This window comes from Salmo trutta, chromosome 37, assembly GCF_901001165.1.
Source record: "Salmo trutta chromosome 37, fSalTru1.1, whole genome shotgun sequence".
Taxonomy (NCBI): domain Eukaryota; kingdom Metazoa; phylum Chordata; class Actinopteri; order Salmoniformes; family Salmonidae; genus Salmo; species Salmo trutta.
Genome location: NC_042993.1, coordinates 20,494,705 through 20,515,870, shown reverse-complemented (window position 1 = coordinate 20,515,870; position 21,166 = coordinate 20,494,705). Strand labels below are relative to the sequence as shown.

General features: G+C 42.7%; 2 protein-coding genes and 1 long non-coding RNA gene across 3 annotated transcripts; 2 read left to right on the top strand and 1 right to left on the bottom strand.

Moving 5' to 3' along the window:
* The first annotated feature begins 1,416 nt into the window (after nt 1-1,416).
* On the top strand, nt 1,417-10,228 carry LOC115176671 (homocysteine-responsive endoplasmic reticulum-resident ubiquitin-like domain member 2 protein). Its single transcript, XM_029736830.1, has 9 exons — nt 1,417-1,524; nt 2,287-2,672; nt 7,171-7,248; nt 7,656-7,772; nt 8,278-8,438; nt 8,550-8,675; nt 8,825-9,157; nt 9,268-9,370; nt 9,557-10,228. The coding sequence occupies exons 2-9, from the start codon at nt 2,526-2,528 to the stop codon at nt 9,734-9,736; spliced, it is 1,245 nt and encodes a 414-aa protein (XP_029592690.1). The 5' UTR covers nt 1,417-1,524; nt 2,287-2,525; the 3' UTR covers nt 9,737-10,228.
* Nucleotides 10,229-15,906: 5,678 nt separating this feature from the next.
* Nucleotides 15,907-17,597, bottom strand: LOC115176670 (uncharacterized). The gene is made up of 2 exons (XR_003872259.1): nt 17,528-17,597; nt 15,907-16,574 (listed from the first exon to the last, which is right to left on the bottom strand). It is a non-coding gene; the product is annotated as an uncharacterized LOC115176670 (long non-coding RNA).
* Nucleotides 17,598-17,619: 22 nt separating this feature from the next.
* Nucleotides 17,620-21,146, top strand: snrnp48 (small nuclear ribonucleoprotein 48 (U11/U12)). Its single transcript, XM_029736827.1, has 9 exons — nt 17,620-17,880; nt 18,203-18,316; nt 18,591-18,651; nt 18,785-18,865; nt 19,530-19,715; nt 19,832-19,953; nt 20,059-20,162; nt 20,287-20,454; nt 20,621-21,146. The coding sequence occupies exons 1-9, from the start codon at nt 17,731-17,733 to the stop codon at nt 20,697-20,699; spliced, it is 1,065 nt and encodes a 354-aa protein (XP_029592687.1). The 5' UTR covers nt 17,620-17,730; the 3' UTR covers nt 20,700-21,146.
* The last annotated feature ends 20 nt before the right edge of the window (nt 21,147-21,166 follow it).

The window sequence follows — 21,166 nt, the reverse complement described above, 5'->3', positions numbered from 1 at the left end:
AGTCAAGCTACTAGGCAGCCATCATACAATTAGATCTCCCCAAATGTAACTTATATACAATGCCTTCGGAATGTATTCAGAACCCTTGATTTTTTCCACATTTTGTTATGTTACAGTCTTATACTAAAATGGATTCAATTTAAAAAATCCTCAGCAATCTACACACAATAACCCCAGATGACAAAGTGAAAACAGGTTTTTAGACATTTTTACACATTTATGAAAAATAAAAACAGAAATAGCTTATTTACATAAGTATTCAGACCCTTTGCTATGAGACACTAAATTGAGGTCAGGTGCATCCTGTTTCCATTGATCATCCTTGAGATGTTTCTACAACTTGATTGGAGTCCACCTGTGGTAAATTCAATTGATTGGACATGATTTGAAAAACACACACCTGTCTATAAAAGGTACCACAGTTGACAGTGCATCTCTCTTGTCCGTAGAGCTCTGAGACAGGATTTTGTAGAGTCATAGATCTGGGGAAGGCTACCAAAAAATGTCTGCCACTGCAGTATCATGCTGTGGGAATGTTTTTCAGTGGCAGGGACTGGGAGACTAGTCAGGATCGAGGCAAAGATGAACAGAGCAAAGTAGAGAGGCCTCCTTGATGAAAACCTGATCCAGAGTGCTCAGGACCTCAGCCTGGGGCAAAGGTTCACATTCCAACAGGACAACTACCCTAAACACACAGCTAAGACAACGTGGGAGTGGCTTCGGGACAAGTCTCTGAGTGTCCTTGAGAGGCCCAGCCCGAGCCCGGATTTGAACCCAATCGAACATCTCTGGAGAGACCTGTAAATAGCTGTGCAGCAACGCTCCCCATCCAACCTGACAGAGCCTGAGATTATCTGCAGAGATGAATGGGAGAAACTCCCCAAGTACTGGTGTGCCAAGATTGTAGTGTCATACCCAAGAAGACTCAAGGTTGTAATCACTGGCAAAGGTGCTTCAACATAGTACTGAGTAAAGGGTCTGAATAATGTAAATGTGATATTTCCTCGATTTTTATTTTTTATTTTTATACATTTGCAAAAATATCTGAACCGTTTCTGCTTTGCCATTATGGGGTATTGTGTGTAGATTGATGGGGTGGGACGATTTAATCAATTTGAGAAGAATTAGTAAGAATTATAATAAAATTCATCACATATTTTTCATTAGTTGAGAATCTTGCACTATCAAAAAGAACAGCACAAACTTGCAGATGTCCTTACCAAATCAGAAGATCCACAACATGTCTCAGACACACATTGGGGGAAAAATGCTCAAGTGATTATTTCCCAGACTGACAAAATGTACATTTCTCATCAACATTTCTAATATATATACAAATACTTTTGTTGGACGACTAACACATGTTATTATAGTGCCCTCTATCTATCTCTATGACTGTCACCAACTAGCTGTCGGTTGAATATTATTACGTAGTTTCCGGTATTACGCCCCGACCCACCAAAAAAAATTGTCGAACTGGCAAGGAGCAGTCAAAAGGGGTCGAAAATACTCAAAGATTCTACAGTAAGTTAATGTTGTGTATGAATAAGCCTCCCGTCCCCGATACTGTCACGTTGTTCGTATTATCAAGACAAGTAGCAAACAAACAATTAATGATATGCTAACGTAAAGTTAGCTTGGCTAATAGGTAGCTAGCTAGTTAGCAATACTAATCTCTGGAGCTTTGATAGCACAGCACTCGTGTAAGACGGACGTATATTTGTCAGATCTGCTAAAGTAGTTAACATCATACAATTACTTTCTACATAGACTTGTTTTGGTGGATAGTGTAAACAATTAACAAGTAGCTCGCTAACTAGTCTCTGGCTGGACGGCTCGTTTTGACAGCTGTATGACGCAACGCGACAGGTGTTCTGAAGACTCGAATGTCTCCCTGAATTGTTGCTAGCTAGGCCAGGGGTGTCAGAGGTCCAGTGCCTATGTTTATGTTTATCCGTGACTTCTGTTGAATATAGTCAAACGCTGACTAAGCACTCGAGCAACAATATTTTCTTAAACTGGCCATACATAGGATTAAATAGTGATCATCAGGACTGACTGTGTGTCTCACTCATTAATTATATTATAAAAGCATTTAAAAGTATTAGCTAGCTAGCCAATATTCCTGTTTTTTTTTATTATAAATTAACACGAACAATTCCAGAGACTGTCAATCTGTGCATGTCAATACATTTGAGTAGCCTAGCTAGTACCACAAGTAAGGACATTCAAAATGCTCAGATGTTTGAGAAGCATGGTCTTAATCACTTTCTCTCTATTTGACAGAACCCCAAGAAACATAGCTGCTTCACTCTCCACCAGGATTACATCGTGATTGGACACAGAACCGTCTCCCCGCCAATGACAGCTCTTTAGAGGGGAAATTTCCCAGTCCACCATAGTCATTAGCTGAGCTGGACTTGAGATCACAATGATGAAGATGATCTGAGGGAGTCTTCCTCCTCAGGTGTAGGAGGCGGGCCCTGTCCTTTCCCATCCCCTTGACACACCCATTAATATGAACCATGGACCCAGGAGCAGTTGACAGTCCCGTCACCTTAGTCATCAAGGCCCCCAACCAGAAGTATGACGACCAGACAATAAACTGTTTTCTCAACTGGACGGTGGAGAAACTGAAGTCTCACATCTCGAATGTGTACCCAAGCAAGCCGGTGAGTGGGTACTGCCATTTTTTGTTTTTTTGCTGAAACATGAGGTGATGGAGGTGGATGAATGGCACGACAATGGGCCTTAGGATCTTGACACGGTATCTCTGTGCATTCAAATTGCCGTCGATAAAATACAATTGTGTTCATTGTCTGTAGCTTATGCCTGCCAATACCATAACCCCACCGCCACCATGGGGCACTCTGTTCACAACGTTGACATCAGCAAACCGCTCGCCCACACGACGCCATACACGTGTTCTGCGGTTGTGAGGCCGGTTGGACGTACTGACAAATTCTCTAAAACGACGTTGGAAGCAGCTTATGGTAGAGACGTTCTCTTGCAACAGCTCTGGTGGACATTCCTGCAGTCAGCATTCCAATTGCATGCTCCCTCATAACTTGAGACATCTGTGGCATTGTGTTGTGACAAAACTGCTCATTTTAGAGTGGCCTTAAACATTTCTGCAATCTTTTATTTTAGCATGAAACATGGGACCAACACTTTACATGTTGTGTTTTTGTTCAGTATATCATTGAAGTAGACTTACTTCTCCAGAATCGGAGGAAGAAATAAGCCCTGATTTTTCATGTTATACACTTGTGAGGTAATTGCAGTTGGGCTATTCATCTTAGCATTTTCTATAACCAAAGGAGGCTGTAGACAGTCTCATTGTTTTCTGGCTGAGCTCCATAAACTGAAAGTAAATCTCAAAAGGGGACATCTACCTGGGAAAGCACAACAAAACTGTGTAACCACAGCAACCAACCAAGCATCCAAAATTAAGGGATATTGTCTTAATAGTTCATTTGCAAGGGTAAGGTTTTCCAAAATTAATGACACATTGGGTTCTCTGCCACATTGTGTATTTGTTAGCTCTATCTTGATGCGCCTTGACCACAAAACCAAAACCCAACTATCACTTCTGAGCATAGACTACATTTTTGGGATTTGAAATGCTTGATTTTACATGTACATAGGTCCACATTTACGTATAGTACCAGTCAAAAGTTTGGACACCTACTCATTCAAGGGTTTTTATTTTTACTCTTTTCTACATTGTGGAATAATAGTGAAGACGTAAAAACTATGAAAAAACACATATGGAATCATGTAGTAAACAAAAAAGTGTTAAACAAATCAAAATATATTTGAGATTCTTCAAATAGCCATCCTTTGCCTTGATGACAGCTTTGCACACTCTTGGCATTCTCAACCAGCTTCATGAGGTAGTCACCTGGAATATATTTCAATTAACAGGTGTGCCTTGTTAAAAGTGAATTTGTGGAATTTCTTTCCTTAATGCGTTTGAGCCAATCAGTTGTGACAAGGTAGGGGTAGTATACCGAAGATGGCCCTATTTGGTAAAAGACCAAGTCCATATTATGGTAGTCCATCAATACTTTAAGACATGAAGGTCAGTCAATACGGAAACTTTCACAGGAAAGGAAGACCCAGAGTTCCCTCTGCTGCAGAGGATACGTTCATTTGAATTAACTGCACCTCAGATTGCAGCCCAATCAAATGCTTCAGAGTTCATGTAACATACACATCTCAACATCAACTGTTCAGAGGAGATTGTATGAATCAGGCCTTCATGGTCGAATTGCTGCGAAGAAAGGACACCAATAAGAAGAGACTTGCTTGGGCCAAGAAACACGAGCAGTGGACATTAGACCGGTGGACATCTGTCCTTTGGTCTGATTAGTCCAAATTAGAGATTTTTGCTTCCAACCGCTGTGTCTTTGTGAGACGCAGAGTAGGTGAACGGATGATCTCCGCATGTGTGGTTCCCACTGTGAAGCATGGAGGAGGAGGTGTGATGGAGTTGGGGTGCTTTGGTGGTAACACGGTCAGTGATTTATTTAGAATTCAAGGCACACTTAACCAGCATGGCCTCCACAGCATTCTGCAGCGATACTCCATCCACTCTGGTTTGCGCTTAGTCCCACTATCATTTGTTTTTCAACAGGACAATGACCCAACACACCTCCAGGCTGTGTAAGGACTATTTGACCAAGGAGGAGAGTGATGGAGTGCTGCATCAGATGACCTGGCCTCCACAATCAGCCGACCTCAACCCAATTGTGATGGTTTGGGATGAGTTGGACCGCAGAGTGAATGAAAGCAGCCAACAAGTGCTCAGCATATATGGGAAATCCTTCAAGACTGTTTGAAAAGTATTCCTCATGAAGCTGGTTGAGAGAATGCCAAGAGTATGCAAAGCTGTCATCAAAGCAAAGGGTGTCTACTTTGAAGAATCTCAAAAATATTTTGATTTGTTTAACATTTTTGGTTACTACATGATTCCATATGGGTTATTTCATAGTTTTGATGTCTTCACTATTATTCTACAATGTAGAAAATATAGGAAAACCCTTGAATGAGTAGGTGTTCTAAAACAAATCAAATTTATTTGTCACATACACATGGTTAGCAGGTGTTAATGCAAGTGTAGCGAAATGCTTGTGCTTCTAGTTCCGACAATGCAGTAATATCTAACAAGTAATCTACCAATTCCACAACAACTTGTGTAAAGGAATGAATACGAATATGTACATAAAAATATATAAATGAGTGATGGCCGACCGGCGTAGGCAAGCCTTCGCTGTAGCTCAGTTGGTAGAGCATGGTGTTTGCAACGCATGGTGTTTGCAACGCCAGGGTTGTGGGTTCGATTCCCACGGGGGGCCAGCACAAAAAAAAAAGAATGTATGAAATGTATGCATTCACTACTGTAAGTCGCTCTGGATAAGAGCGTCTGCTAAATGACTAAAATGTAAATGTAATAGATGGTAAGAGTACAGTATATACATATGAGATGAGTATTGTAGGGTATGAAAACATATAAAGCGGCATTGTTTAAAGTGGCTAGTGATACATCTAATACATCAAGATGCAGTAGATGGTATAGCGTACAGTATATACATATGAGATGAATAATGTAGGTTATGTAAACATTATATAATATAAAGTGGCAAGCGATAAATTGATTACATACATTTTCCCATTATTGAAGTGGCTTGAGTTGAGTCAGTATGTTGGCAGCAGCCACTCAATGTTAGTGATGGCTGTTTAACAGTCTGATGGCCTTGAGATAGAAGCTGTTTTTCAGTCTCTCGGTTTCAGCTTTGATGCACCTGTACTGACCTCGCCTTCTGGATGATAGCGGGGTGAACAGGCAGTGGCTCAGGTGGTTGCTGTCCTTGATGATCTTTTTGGCCTTCCTGTGACATCGGGTGGTGTAGGTGTCCTGGAGGGCAGGTAGTTTGCACCCGGTGATGCATTGTGCAGACCTCAATACCCTCTCGAGAGCCTTCCGGTTATGGGCGGAGCAGCTGCCGTACCAGGCAGTGATACAGCCCGACAGGATGCTCTCGATTGTGCATCTGTAAAAGTTTAAGTGTTTTTGGCTGCTGCGCTGCATTCACCACGCTGTCTGTGTGGGTGGACCATTTCAGTTTGTCCGTGATGTGTACGCCGAGGAACTTAAAACTCTCCACCCTCTCCACTACTGTCCCGTCAATGTAGATAGGGGGCTGCTCCCTCTGCTGTTTCCTGAAGTCCACGATCATCTCTTTTGTTTTGTTGACATTGAGTGCGAGGTTATTTTCCTGACACCACACTCCGAGGGCCCTCACCTCCTCCCTGTAGGCCGTCTCGTCGTTGTTGGTAGTCAAGCCTACCACTGTAGGGTCGTCTGCAAACTTGATGATTGAGTTGGATGCGTGCATGGCCACGCAGTCATGGGTGAACAGGGAGTACAGGAGAGGGCTGAGAACGCACCCTTGTGTGGACCCAGTGTTGAGGATCAGCGGGGTGAAGATGTTGTTACCTACCCTCACCACCTGGGGACGGGCCGTCAGGAAGTCCAGGACCCAGTTGCACAGGGCGGGGTCGAGACCCAGGGTCTCGAGCTTAATGACGAGTTTGGAGGGTACTATGGTGTTAAATGCTGAGCTGTAATCGATAAACAGCATTCTTACATAGAACCATACAAAACGTTTGACTGGTTCTGTACACATAATGTGAAAATTCTGTAAAGCACTGTCTTGTGATGCTGCAGGCATGCGTTCATGTGTGTAATCTACCCCAAACGAATGTAATCTAATCTGAAGATGCTTAGTCTCTTCTGGAACACAAACTGGGTTTCCATCCAAATGCTGCCAGATTTTCATGCAAATATTCTCAAATCTACATAAAAACAATGCACATTTTCCAACCAGAGATGTTACTAATGTCATGTACGGTCATTGTATCAGATCAGTGAAACATTTAGGTCAATGGTTGCAGTAGTACTTCTGTATTAATAAACATACATGTGTATGTGCAAGAAATATTGCCCTACCACCTTGTTGATATACTTTCAGCACCATTGTTATTGCATAATTAAGAGCTAGAGGCACGTGTTACATTTCCATAATTTTAGCATTTAGGGCTTATCATGCTCTAGTTGTGAATTCTGCAACAGGCTTTCTCAGACTGACAGTTGTGTTGTCTTAGTCATCCAAGGATCAGCGGCTGGTGTACTCGGGCCATCTCCTCCAGGACCACCTGCAGCTGAGGGATGTCCTCAGGAAGGTAAAGACCACCCTCGACCTTGTATCTGTTTTTCCGCTGTGGCATATGGTCGAAGTTTGGAGTATGGTGGACTAACACTGTATCTGAAATGTTAGAATTTGGTATGCAATATCACAGATACCTCAAGACATAACAGACAACTGACTGCTGAGCCTTTATTTCATAGGGCCCACCCCCTTGTGTTTGTGAGAGAGGGTGAGCGTGAGGCAGAAGAGACTGTGACGATATAACAATAGCTGATCTAATGTAGTAAGCAACATTGAGGTTGGCTTTGTCCCTGAATTCTAGCCTGTTCCCTGAAATTCGCGCTCGCTCGCTCTCACACCGATCACCAAAACAGAATCAAATGATTAATTATGCCCCTCTCCTTTTCCCCCCCACATCCAACCCTCTATTTCCACCTACAGCAAGAGGGTTATCACATGATGCACCTGGTGTGTGCTTCTCATACCCCTCCAGCGTCGCCCACGCCCCGCTGCTCCGCACCCAGCTCTTTGACCTCTGACCCCGGCTCCAGCTCTGGGGTACGTCTAATGGTGTGGAGTCATTCTGTGGAGCTCAACAATTCAATCAGATAGAAATTAAATGTCATGTTCTAAATATGCTTTATTATTAGTGCATGACCCTGGGGTGGCTACACATACATTCTAAGTGTTTTTAATAGGGCTTTGGACATTCAATGAAATTTCAACCAAAAGTTGGAGTATAGCGGGCACACACACTGTCTGACACAATGAATGAAAAGGTGAGGGAGAGGTTAATGTGACAGGGTAGGAACCAACTGACATTACACACGGTGGAGTGGCATAACACATTTAACTAACCAAACATTGAAATACCGTTATACAAGGTAAAGTAAAAACTCAAACTTGTCTGTGCATCAATACCAGTATATAGTAAAATGCACTATACCGCCCAGCCCTACATTGCAGCTGTCCTTATTCCCATAGTGGCATTGTTTTTTTACCAATATATTAACGCTTTTATTCCTCCTGCTGGTTTATGATTGGTGTATGTCTTGTCACTCAGAGTTCAGACAGTGCTGGCTCCACCTCCCAAGCCACAGCACCAAATCAGGACAGTCAGTCCGCCGCCTCCTCAGTAACAGGAAGTTATGATGGGCTAAGGCATCGTGGAGGCTTCCCCCAATTTAACCCTCAAAATCCTTCCTCTACTGGTATAATGCAATGGTAAGCACTGTTCTTGTGTATTGGGATCAATTTTCTAATTGGGATCAATTTTCTAATCAAATTTTGCGCATAGTTTTTGAATGCACATGTGACTGTTTTTTTCCTCCACAGGCCAGATGGGACGCAGGTCCCGGTACAGGGGGGTATGGCTGCAGGTGTGCCCCCCCACCCCATGTACATGCCCATGCAGGTCCTCTGGTGGCAGCAGATGTATGCTCGCCACTACTACATGCAATAGTAAGTCAGGGTCGTCTGCACTTAGGGCCCAATCCTAACAACCCATAAGGACCACAGACTTCTCTACGTTGGAATGAGTTATATTCACTAGCTTCTATCCGCTAATATTTTTGTCTTTCTTTCTCTTCCCCAATCTCTCCCTCTTCCAGTCAAGCAGCAGTGGCAGCCTCACAGCCCCCCTCCACACCTCCCTCCTCCCCCAGTCCCACCCACTCCCCCGAACCCGCACAGCCAAATGAAGCTCCGCCTCCCCTGGGGCCTAACCCCGCCCCTAACCCTATCCAAGAGGACAGGCCGGCCAATCCCAATATCCAGATGAATGCCCAGGGCGGGGCCGTGCTAAATGAGGACGAATTGAACCGTGATTGGCTGGACTTGATGTACACGGTCTCCCGCGCCGCCATCTTGCTCAGCATCGTGTATTTCTACTCCTCCTTTGGCCGCTTCGTCATGGTGATAGGCGCCATGCTGCTCGTCTTTTTGTGAGTTCATCTGTACACTATCCGTTTGACATTAGAATGGATACTTTTGAAGAACCCTGTTTACTTTGTATCTGTGTGAGATACTCATTTTGTGATTGTGTTTTAACTAGGCATAGGGCTGGTTGGTTCCCTTTTAGGCCAGAGCTGCAGAACCCCGGAGCGGGGTTAGCTCATCAGGACGAGGCAGAGAGACAACAGGACATCCAGGAGATGGTGGGTGCTCCTTGTCTAAGATGGATTCCGTCTCTGTCTGTGTGGTTATGTTTTTCTGTCTGATCTGTCTCTGTGTCCAAGCTGCTCCTTTCTCTCTGCCACGTTCTCTCTCTCCATCTCTGCTTTTCAAACCGATGGTCCTTCTCTTATTCTCTCTTTTTCGCATTCTGTTTCTCTTCATCTCAGGAGCGGATGATGGATGAAGGGCTAGAGGATGAGGAGGGCGACAGTGGAGAGGAAGGCCCAGAGGACCCGGCAGCTCCCACTGCTCCCCGCCACCATGGCTTCCTGGCCTCCACCTGGTCCTTCATCAGCACCTTCTTCACCTCCCTCATCCCAGAGGGACCCCCCCACCCCGCCAACTAAACCAGGGAGGGAGACCTTCCCTCCTCCCCAGCAACAACCTCCCATGCTGCCAACTACCAGACTGTAAATAGAGCTGCAGTGTGGGACAAGTCTTGAATAAATCAATGAACATCTAACAAACTAACATGTTATGCCATGTTAAACAAGCTAATAATGCTTTATATTCCAGAGGCTTCTCTGATTTCATCATACAAACTGGTACACACACACACACACACTTTTTTCTTTGATCATGTCTGCTCATTCAGATTTTGGTGTCATTGAAAGGCCTCGGAGGGTCGTCCATTTTAAGCAGTGATACAGCCGTTGCATTTATTGTTTTGTTTTTTTGAAAATAGATGAAAGGACATACACACCTAAATGTGTATGAATATTTCAATGACTAGCACATATGTTTCTCTCTGTATATATGAGCATTATCTATTTACATATAAGTATCTACATCTTAATTCCTGACAGAATGCATTTTTGAATAAAAGCCTTGTGGTTTCATGTGTGTGAATTGTCTTCTATGATTGGTTCAATTTGAAGGACAAGTGAAACGTTCTCTATTTGACCTACTGTATTTGGGAGTCACTAAGTGGAAGTTTGTGCTTTTTTATCTGGTGCAGTTGACATAGTGGAATTGAATCATCCAGTCAAAGCCCTGTAACCATAGATATCCTATAATGAGAGTTCTATGCGTGAAACAACTTAGGTAACTCAGGAATTCTACTTCATCCTCCAAGATGGCTGCTTGATGACTTTATTCAAATCTAAGTGTATTGGTTGCGTACACAGAATTTCAGATGTTATCGCAGGTGCACAGAAATGCTTGTTTCTTGCTCCAACAGTGCAGTAATACCTAGCAATAAACGTCATACCCAACGGGCACTAGGATGTTAAAGTAGAGGAGCAGCAGCAGGAGGAAAGTGAGAACCTATGGCATGATGGTGGTAACTTCAATCTAGAATCCCTAATGGATTCTGAGGCTTTTTTTGAGACCACCTTCTGGGCCTCTGGAAACTGAAGAAACCTCTAGCCACCTTAATCTCTATGGCACGGGTAGGCAACCATGTTCCTGGAGTACTGCAGGATTTTGTTCCAACTAGGCACCACATCTGGCCAACAGCTAATTGATCAGTTCAGAGATAATGTGCTGATAAAAATGTTTTGCCCACACTACAGATGGCTATATCGGTCTGCTAATACAGGACTAGTAAAGGCCCAGTGCACTACTTTAGTGAATAAAAGTAATTATTCAATTCTGCTTTTTCAGGGGTTGCAGCAGCACCCCTACTTCCCATGGCTTTGCTTGTAACATGTGTTCTAAATTCTTCTAGGATTGGTTCAATTGAACGACACTTGAGAGGTTCTCTAATTGTCCTGCAAGTGGTGCCATTGTAAACAAAACAAATACACTTGTGATAAAAGAACAGTACTCTTTAGCTGTCTATGGGTGATCAGTGAATGCGAGGGCTTGTCGGTGTCCACTGAGCCTCAGTGGTTCTCAGTAGACCTACAGGCTGGATCGGTGCTTTTAAAAAAGTTAAACAAGGCACGCATGGCCTGGCAGAATCTTCCTATTTTTCATGTGGTCAATGTCAGGTGCAGGAGCAACGTGACTCATGGCACTGCTCAGTTGACAAACCCATACGTAGATTTGCATTCATACACTTCAGTGCTCTTTTTCATCTGGTGCTGGTACAGATGGAGGGGAAAAAAATACTTATTGAGACCGAAACAACGCTATGCATTTTTAGACTACAGTATGCTGTTTTGACTGTGTTGAGACTAGCAGATAGCTCAATATGTCAAGCTAAAAGTCTTATTACCTGGCCTGCAACAGCAGCAAAATATCCATAGAGAGGGTCTTGCTGCTGACCAGGGTATCCTCCAAAGCCAGGGCCACCAGAAGGGTGGCCACCAGCAGGGGCACTTCCATGCTGCGAGACAGACAGACAATGATTTAGAGAGAGAGAGAACCGTGAACACCATAAGGTTACTTATGAAACAGTTAGTGACAACATAGGTCAGGTCAGGGGCGAAAATCTGATATCAACTTTGGGGGGGACAATTGCATGAAATTTTCTCAAGAGCAATTCCTGAGAGGGACACCAAAAGTAGTGCTGTAACACATAGCCTACATTGTAATATGGTAAATGTATATTGAGGAACCAAAGAAATAAGGTGTTTGCCGTACTCCTAACTACCGGTACCCAAAACTACACAACTACTCACAACAGCAATACCATTGCCTTTAACAAATCTTAGTTCAGTCACCAGTTTAAGTTGAGAGTGGGGGTATCCATGGCATTTTCCAATTATGTTCCTATTTTACAAGTCAAAAAAATGGAGAACCTTTCATAATGTTGCCAAACAAAGACTCAACAAACTTACCTGAGTCTGTCCCTGCATATCTGTCCCCAACTCTGCTGTCTGTGTGCCATCTGTTGCCTGCTCTGCCTAATGACATCATTGTGAAACATTTCCATTAGAATTTCATTTCTTTCTTATGAACATTTTATCAACTAGTCTTTGAGATATTAGGCTACTAGGGTTCTTACTTTGCGTTTTGGTGTACTGAAAAATACTCTGATGTCCGTCTTTTATTTTTCTGCCATTTTTCTACCTGGCTGGCTGGCTACACACACACACACAGTGTGTAGGTTATTTACAGTAGGAGATGGGCTTCTATCATCTTATTTTTTATCATTCTATTTGGGCTTCGATCTAAAAGGTAGCTAGCAAATGTGAAAGGGATTAAAATGACAAGAGTTGACAGCTGTATGAGTTCACCATTTACACAACATATGCTGCAACCTTTTGTAATTTTAATAGTTTGTTTCATATTGGCTGGCTTCCAACAATAGCTGAATTTGCAAAGCTAGCGGGCACTAATTCAGTTTCAGTGGTGTTTGCTATAATCTTTGCTACCCGGGTTAAATGAATAAATAAATAAATAAAAGTTCCCTTGCGACAATTTAGCTTTTGCAACGAGACCATTAAATATATTTAAGACAATGGTAGAAGAGAGTGTAGTTCTGTTCAGTTTGGATTTCAGTTTATCGCTAACCTTATCACAGGGACTTTGAAGCACTAACTTACATCATCTGCATGCTGATCTCGGAATAAATTGACGATAGCAACGATTCCATATTTGACGAGGCCACATAAATGGAATAGGTACTAGCTAGCTTAATAGTTAATATTCGCGCGCTAGCTCTGCATATTCAGCTAGTGTGTGTGCGCGATTGACTGGATTAACCTCACGTCAGTTACGTTCATTGAGTGCCTTTCAGACAGTGGCTACGACCCCTCTGTTACCTTGCCAGTGGATCAAACCATTGTGAGGAAAAGGGTGGGGGGGTCGCAATCTTTTGAAACTTAAAAACGAGCTATTAAGTGTCTATAATCAGCACAATTGCTTTCATTGCGTATTATTAATATTATTTAAATTATATAGTTATGTTTCAGTGAGATATTGGGGGGGACAAATCATATTTTTCCCAGGATGGGGGGGTCGTGTCCCCCCCGTCCCCCCCGGGATTTCCGCCCCTGGGTCAGGTGCCATGAAAGTGACTAAAGTTGAACATCTCAATGACTCACTCTGAACTACCTATCCAATAGTCTATAGACAACAGACAATTATGTCTCAAATCAGTGCATTGACAACTTGCTCTGCAGAGGTCAAGGGGCTGAGAATTATTTCATATAGATTATTTATTGCAATCAGTAAGAGAGTCAAACTGTACTTCGGCCAGCAACACCAGGACAGTGAGTCCCAGCTATTATGTGAACCTGACCACTCCCAGGGTTGGGTGAAATGAGTCAATTCATAACCAGTACTTCTATCGACCTATATGCTACTGAACTTTTTATACAAAGTGTAGGCCCAAACTCCATCATAGTAGAGCTAACATTGTAACATTTGTACTTCATGTAACCTTTTGATCAGCTCAGATTGTTACATTGTAAGAGTGTGTGCCTCTGTTGTATCGAACAAGTGCCTCAAGCCTCTTCACTCCGGGAATAACAGGTATACCTGGAGCAAAGAGGCGCATCAAGCATAAAAGATCTGCTACGGCTTGCCAATGGTAGCGATTCATTGGCAGGCAGGCCTACAAATTGTATTAGATACAACAAATAGTATACTGTATACGCAAAACACTATGCAATATACACATGCTATATTATGCAGGGCCGATTTGCAGTTCTACATCCGGACAACTAAACGGTTCTGCCGATACACAGTTATCTTCATATTTATATAGAAGAAACTTGTCTGTAAGATCTTACCCCGCCTGGGTATCTGCCTGCGGGAGCACCATATCCAGGATAACTCATTTCTATGAATGAAAAGAATAACACTGTGATATCAACTGGCAATAAAGTATCCCTTCCCTGACTTGCCCTTCTTTACATACAAGGGGAGTGTCGGATGTCTTGCTTCACAATAAGCAATGGGAGGGATGAACTTGAATTTTAGGCTGTTGTCTTTGGAAACCTTTATTTGGAGTAAAAGAGTGGATCTAGTTGAGCAGAGGTCAAAGTATAAACGTTTACCAGAGTATGTTTTGTTAACATGAAATGAACACTCGAGAAAGTAAATGGTATATTCCAGGCACATTCCAGTGTTTTAAGTTTCATTGAGGTGCTCAACGCACTATTTCCTGATTGGCCTTGCATTAACATGTGACCAGCTGCCTGCCAATCATGTGACAGTAATACTTGTCAACGAAGATAAATACAATGCTGAGTGCATTCCTCTAAGTACTAAAGTAATACTATAGATAGTATTAGTACTTATAGTAATAGATTTGCATATAGTGCCGATTTTTATCTCACATTTTTAAACAAGTGAATATGATGCCAAATTGTGAGTTGTCTCAATTGTTACTGTGTCTTACTATTGTGCTAAACAACATTATTTTCACCAGGCCAACCATTGCATTGTGTATTGTATTTTGTGTATATATTATGTGTGAGTGTGCATGTTCCTAATGCTACTGCACAACATTAACTGTCCCACAGGCTAATAATGTTGTATTGTATTTGTGTTGTATTGTAATACAGTAAACCACCAAGAGTCATCATTACATCATTACACAAGCAGTGGCAGTTCTAGACCATTTCAACTGGGGGGGCCAAGCTGGGGCCAGTTGTACTGTTAGAGGGTCCAGTTACATTAGACGTTATTGTTGTCATATCGTTTTCTTCACTGCATTGCAGGCATTAGCAGGCAAAAGACCATGTTCATAATCATCATCGTTGCCACTGTCTAATAACGGATGTAAAAAAAGAACGATATCAAAAATGTGTTATGTAAAAATTATTTCATACTCCACATTTAGGGGGGCCACAAGGGGGTCCAAAAGCTGTTCTGCGACTGACAGGATCAGAGGGCACTGCTGTGGAGCCAATGCACAAATCTGGCTCATCTCTAGCCTCTAGACCTGCTATTATCAACTAGGGAATCAAACACGCAGTTATTCTTCTTTGCTTTGGTATACAGTAGAAGCCTTGATTGAGATGTATGGACAGAACCCTAAATGGTTGTGGTCGAACGGGGAGCCTGTATGCCACCACAGGCACCTGGGCAGACTTGGCTCAGCAACCCTGAGGCAATGGGAGGATGAGGAAGAAGGAAAAGAGGAAGAACATGCAATTTGGACCAGGGAGCATCCAGCAATTTGTTGCTATACTACAAGTAAGAGTGAGGTGTATGAGTTAACTGTGAGAGAATATTGCAGGCTCATTGCAAAATAGTACAGGGGACTTTCATTGCTTGTCTGTTTCAACCCTGATTTAGGTTTGTTTTCAAGTGGCATGCCTTGTTGCCTTGGGGTAAACAGGGTTTATGCTAGTTTGTATCAATTAACATTATGTTTTCCCAATGCTGCTATTCTGACTTTGCTTACCTACCACTCCCTCCGTGCTTGCCAGTGTGGGCAGATGACTTGTGACTAAGAGCCTTGCCCAAACTCTGCAGGCCCATTGGCAGGCCAAAGAGACAGCAGGACCAAACACGTGATACAACAACAGGCTGCAACAGAACAGCACCCAACCTTCCATCCTACCTTACGTCATTCCCTTCTCACCACACCTTACTATTATCGCTCCATCTCTTCCCTTCCCCTCTCCCAGCCTTCTATCTCCTCTCTTTGCATTTCTTTATCCATGTTTCAGTCTTCATCTCCCCTATTCCCATGTCTTTGTATGCTCATTAAAGTGCTATCCAACATATAGACATAATGCCATTTGCTTGGTTTCTCCATTCACTTGAATCCCTTTAGACATCATCAATGGTATGAACAGAATAGCTTTTTGTCAAATGTTCTTAGGTTCTCTCCCCTGTGTCTTCAGATGGCCATGGCCTCACCCAAGAGTGTGTCCAGAACCACTGGGGCTGGGCCGGTACCGAGAGTCCCTTTGGCCCTGTCCACACAGACCTAGTTAGCATCCAAAGCCGGAGTGACACAGGGCTAGATGCCCCTGAAATGTGGATGGATGTCCCCCCACACCAGCCCTCCTTGGCTGGTTCTGATGGAGAAGAATCATCCCAGCATTGTTTAGGCAGTCAATGGAGGAGCCACAGGACAGAGGGCCATGGCTGTGTTTGTGTGCATGGACCAAGTGAACCAGAAAGATGTTGCCACAGTTGGGCTGGTTCCCCTCTCTTCAATTTTGGAAGTAAGTGTATGTGTCTCTTTATGTTTATGTGAAAGAGGGTCGTTCTTCTCTATGGTGATCCAGCATGGCTGCTATGTAGTTTTTTCTCTCTAATCAAATACTTCTGTTTCCCAGTGAGGAAGACAATAATGGTAGGAGTCGAGGTGGAAATAGTGGAGGAAGTAGCCTATGAGGACACAGAGACAATTGAAGTAATGTAAGTAGTTAAATGATTCAAGGTCACGGTTTATTTACACATTGTTGAAGCACATAAACATAAAGTAGGGCTATGCAGTAGCTAATGTTTGTATGTCTTTCTTTTTAGATCAGGAGTCTATCCAAATTATTTGATGGAAACCATATTGCTGCACGATGACCAGCTTTTCCACACCTAAACCTGCATTCCTTCAAAAGTTGTTTGCAAGCGAACTTTGTGTGTTTTGAAATGTCAGCCTTTTCTTTTGAATGTATTTGACATTTATTTAAATGTAGTTTAAATATTAACATGTATTTTAAATACCATTTAAAGGCCTTTTATATGCCAGTGTTATGAGGTTACATTAATAAAAAAAATGTACCCAATAAAATAAGAAACCCTTTGCTTGTTGTCTTGATTTGAAATTCTAATGAAGATATAGTATATGTAACTTCCAAGACCTTCTGACAGTCTATACTTGTTTTGTCCGTCCAGTGCTCCAGTACTCTGCTCAAGTATGGCAAGTCTCACAGCCCGCCAACACAACCAACTTGAGAAGATCGAACGACATGCTACCAAAATCATCATGGGCACCACCTACACCTCTGCATGCAATGACCTGGGCTTGCAGTCCGTGGAGTCCCGCCGCACCCACCACTGCAGATCCTTTGTCCAGAAGCTTGCAAAATCCCAGCAACAAATAACGTTAGCGGCCTCAGACGATAGATAGGACATGTCAGTGTCAGATCTACCCATCGAATCCTTCCCCCTATTCGGACTGACAGATACTACAACAGCACTATGCCTTACTTTGTGAAGCTGCTTAACTGTAATATTTTATACTACATCTCATGTTTTATTTGGTTTACTTACTTACGTAGGCCTATGTATGCTGCAATGCAGCTTTTAGCGGCAAATGTGTACAATTAAAAACTAAACCTTACATTCATTTTGATTCTTCTAGAATGCACCTCAGTCAGGCTTACGTCATCTACGTGCGCCACACAGCTGACGCTGTTAAAATGCGGCAGTGGTGCTGAACAACGTTCGAAAATCTGCATATCCAATATAGGTCGGACATGAACTAGTCAAATGTAAGGAAACCCCTTTTAATGTAAACACAATTTAGATTTTACCTGACTACGACATGTGCGATTCACCAGAAAATCAAACGCTCCAGGCTCGTCTGCGAAGTTTGGAAGAGTTGACGGAGTTCACCGAGAACTGCCAGAGACAACTGAATGAGCTGTTCGAGACGCTGGGATGGAGACAGGACCTGGACAACGGCTCAGTTCAGGTAGGTTAGGAAGCTAGTTAGCTATATTTATTCAACTCCGCAGATACGATGGATGGTTCTCCTAGTCCTGAAAGCGCGGCGTTCTTTATAGGACTAGTTCACCCCATAATCAATGTTTTCATAACGTTACCTGAGCTAATATCCGAAAATCCATATTTAAAATGTGCACCATCTGTTGTGAATGTGTAGCTAGCTAGATATGAGGCCTCCAAATAAATGGGAAAACCATAGATGATGGGAGATTCTTTAAGTCTCTGTATACATGACATGCATGCTACAACAAGCAGAGATGAGATTATAACTTGTAAATGACCTTCCACAGGAGCCGATGGAGGTGTGCCCCTATGACCCGAACCACAGAGTGCCAAGCAGGAGCATGGAGAGACACAAAGCCACCTGCCAACTCAGCCAGATGGGATACTCCCATGAGGAACAGGTTATAGAGCTATACTGTATCACATATGCACACACATACTCTAATGAAATATCAACTGAGCCATCAACACCTTTTGGTGTAGCTTGTCATTAGGGTAAGGAGTTTTTCCTGACAATAGGGTCAGACCTAGAAAACTGGACCCTATAACTAGAGCGGCCCAAAGTGGTGAAGTCAAATGATCAGGAAAAACTCTCCACCCTAATTATGCAACAATCTATCTGTTATTATGTTCTTAAAAGCTTTTCTAAAAAGTAAACTCCTTTCCTTTCCCAAGGCTGAGATGTATGACCCCTCTATGTGTTATGAGAATGCCAGCATTACCAGCTTCACAATGGGTGAGTGTCACACTAGTCCACTGCGAGGTGAATCTCAACTTAATGTAATAGCCAAAATTCCCTGGACTGACCCTGGGTTGGGGAAGCCCAATGCTTGTCTCATATCTTTCTTTGTGTTCTGCCTCACCTGTAGACAAACACACGCAGCAACAAGTGATTCTACAAGCAAGAGCAAGTGCACCGTCAATTAGGACAGAGGGACTGTACAGCCAAAGTAAGGTCATTACACCCTTACATTAGTGTTAGGTCACTGATAAAACCCTATGCTTGTATTGATGGCCATCAGCATCAGTTCGACTCTGTGGTAGACATGCCCCACAAAATATTTATGCTTTTATTATTTTATTCTTTAATGGTCATTTCACCAAAGAACAACCAACGTTTCGATTTCTCTTACCAAGCTCGTAGGTCTTCAGTGCCTTTCCCATGTCTAAAAAGGTCTCCGTTAACATGCATTAATTCATTATAAACACGGCTAAATATGGTGGCTGTTGTTTTTTATTTTATGATCTAGTTTCTTTGAGTTTGTCATCTGTACGTGTTCTGTGTTTTGTTTTCAGTGACAGGGGTGAGTAAATACAGGAGGTTCTTCCCTCGTTCAGGCTTACTGATTACGTGCAGTATCCTTTAATGCCATATCCTTTCAAACATGCTGCCGCTGTTGGCGGCATTACACACATGTACACACACATTTTCCCTGTACGTGTTGGGGAAAGGCCTTTACTCTTTTTTAACCCTTTAATACTGAAGGTGTGAGTGATCATCTGAATGTGATCAATGTGTTCTTAAAAGCTTTTGAATTAGTGACTTCTCATGACTCTATCTGTACTCTGTTGTAGCATGTGAGTGTGTTTAAAGCCCTTTTCATTGTACTGCAGGTGAATACTCCACAGATCCTTCAGAAGTTCCTCAGAACCACAAGAGAACTATCTGTGACCTTACTGTGGCAGACCGACTGGCTCTTTTTGATCACGTGACAAGGGAAGCTAGCCAACAGAAGGATCAAGCTGTTGCAACCAACAACGAGGACCTCTATGTTGATTTGGTGGCCAAGCTCAAAAAGGGTAGGCCTATAAACATTAACTATTGAGATCAGTAGTATGGTTTAAACCAATTTTCCTATGAATTGTTCCTCTAAATTAATTCCAGTGAGCCTGTTGTGTTTGCTTCTGTTCTTCAGGTAACGATCAGAACGAGCACAAGTCTCACCTGGAGCTGATGGCTGAGATGAGGGACTACAAGAGACGGCGGCAGTCTTACAGAGCAAAGAACGTCCACAACACCAAGAAGTCCTACACTGAGGTGTGTGGGGGTGTGACTGTTTCAATAGAATGTTAATGGATGTACTTTACTTTGAGGTGTGTGTGTGTGTGTTATATCTGGCTATGTTTTTCATGAATCCTGCAGGTGATTCGGGAGGTAATTAATGTTCACTCTGTTGAACTGTCCAGTCAGTGGAAAGAGGAGGAGAGGAAGGAAGAGGTTAGAGAGTCCAAAAACGCCCCTCACAGGTAATCCAAAAATGGTCTTCTTACCTACATGATGGCTCATACAAAATCCAATTAGTACTGTAATACTTATCTGAGGAGCATGTAAAAAATAAAAACTGACTCCACTGAACCGTTTGTCTCTCAGGAGAAGGTCTGAGGACAGGCGGTCTGCCTCCACAGAGTCCCGCCAATCTCATGTCAGCTCCAGGGATGGACACGGCTCCCACCACAAACACCACCACAGCAAAGACCCCAGCCCAGAGCAGAGCCAGGAGCGCAGCCGAGAGAAGGAGAGCAAGAAGAAGAGAAAGAGGTGAGTCAGAGTAGTGGATTGACTGAATATCATTGTCTCATGCATTCAAATCTGACAGTGTTTTTGTATGAAGTCACCATCAAGGCTGGTTGCAGACATTTAGTGGTTGATGAATGCTTTGGCTGTATGTATGTTTGGTGAATTGAATGTGTGTGGACATTCGTAGGGATTCCTGCTCGCCGGATGAGAGACCTCATGATCGAAAGAAGAAAAAGAAGAAAAAGAAGAAAAAGGAAGAGAAGTGATTTTCAAGTTTAGTACTTTGGCTTGGAAAACCAGAGATTAGTCAAGGAGCCAACCAAAGCTACGTTCCAATGTTCATAATAGCGTACCACTTAGAATGCACGCCTTCATACTAAGTGTCCAATTCATGGCTTCATACTAAATGGTATGCGTGTGTCGATATTGTAGTTTGACTCACAGACAAATCTTTCTTTGATGTAATCTAATGATGATATTTTAAAGCAACAGTGCAGCTCTAAACATTTGTCTTAAACTGAGGGGTTATTAAATGCCTGTTGTATTAGATTACAGAATGTAAATAAACTGTTAGAACACGATTCTGGGAATTCTGTTGTACATTCAGAATTACCCCTCTATTTGATTCACTTCCAAAAAAAGTTTGAGGTTTAAAGTTAAACAACATTGTGTTTGAACTTTGAATAGAGAATAAAAGCTTCATATGTGTACTGTAATGACCATGGTGATAATC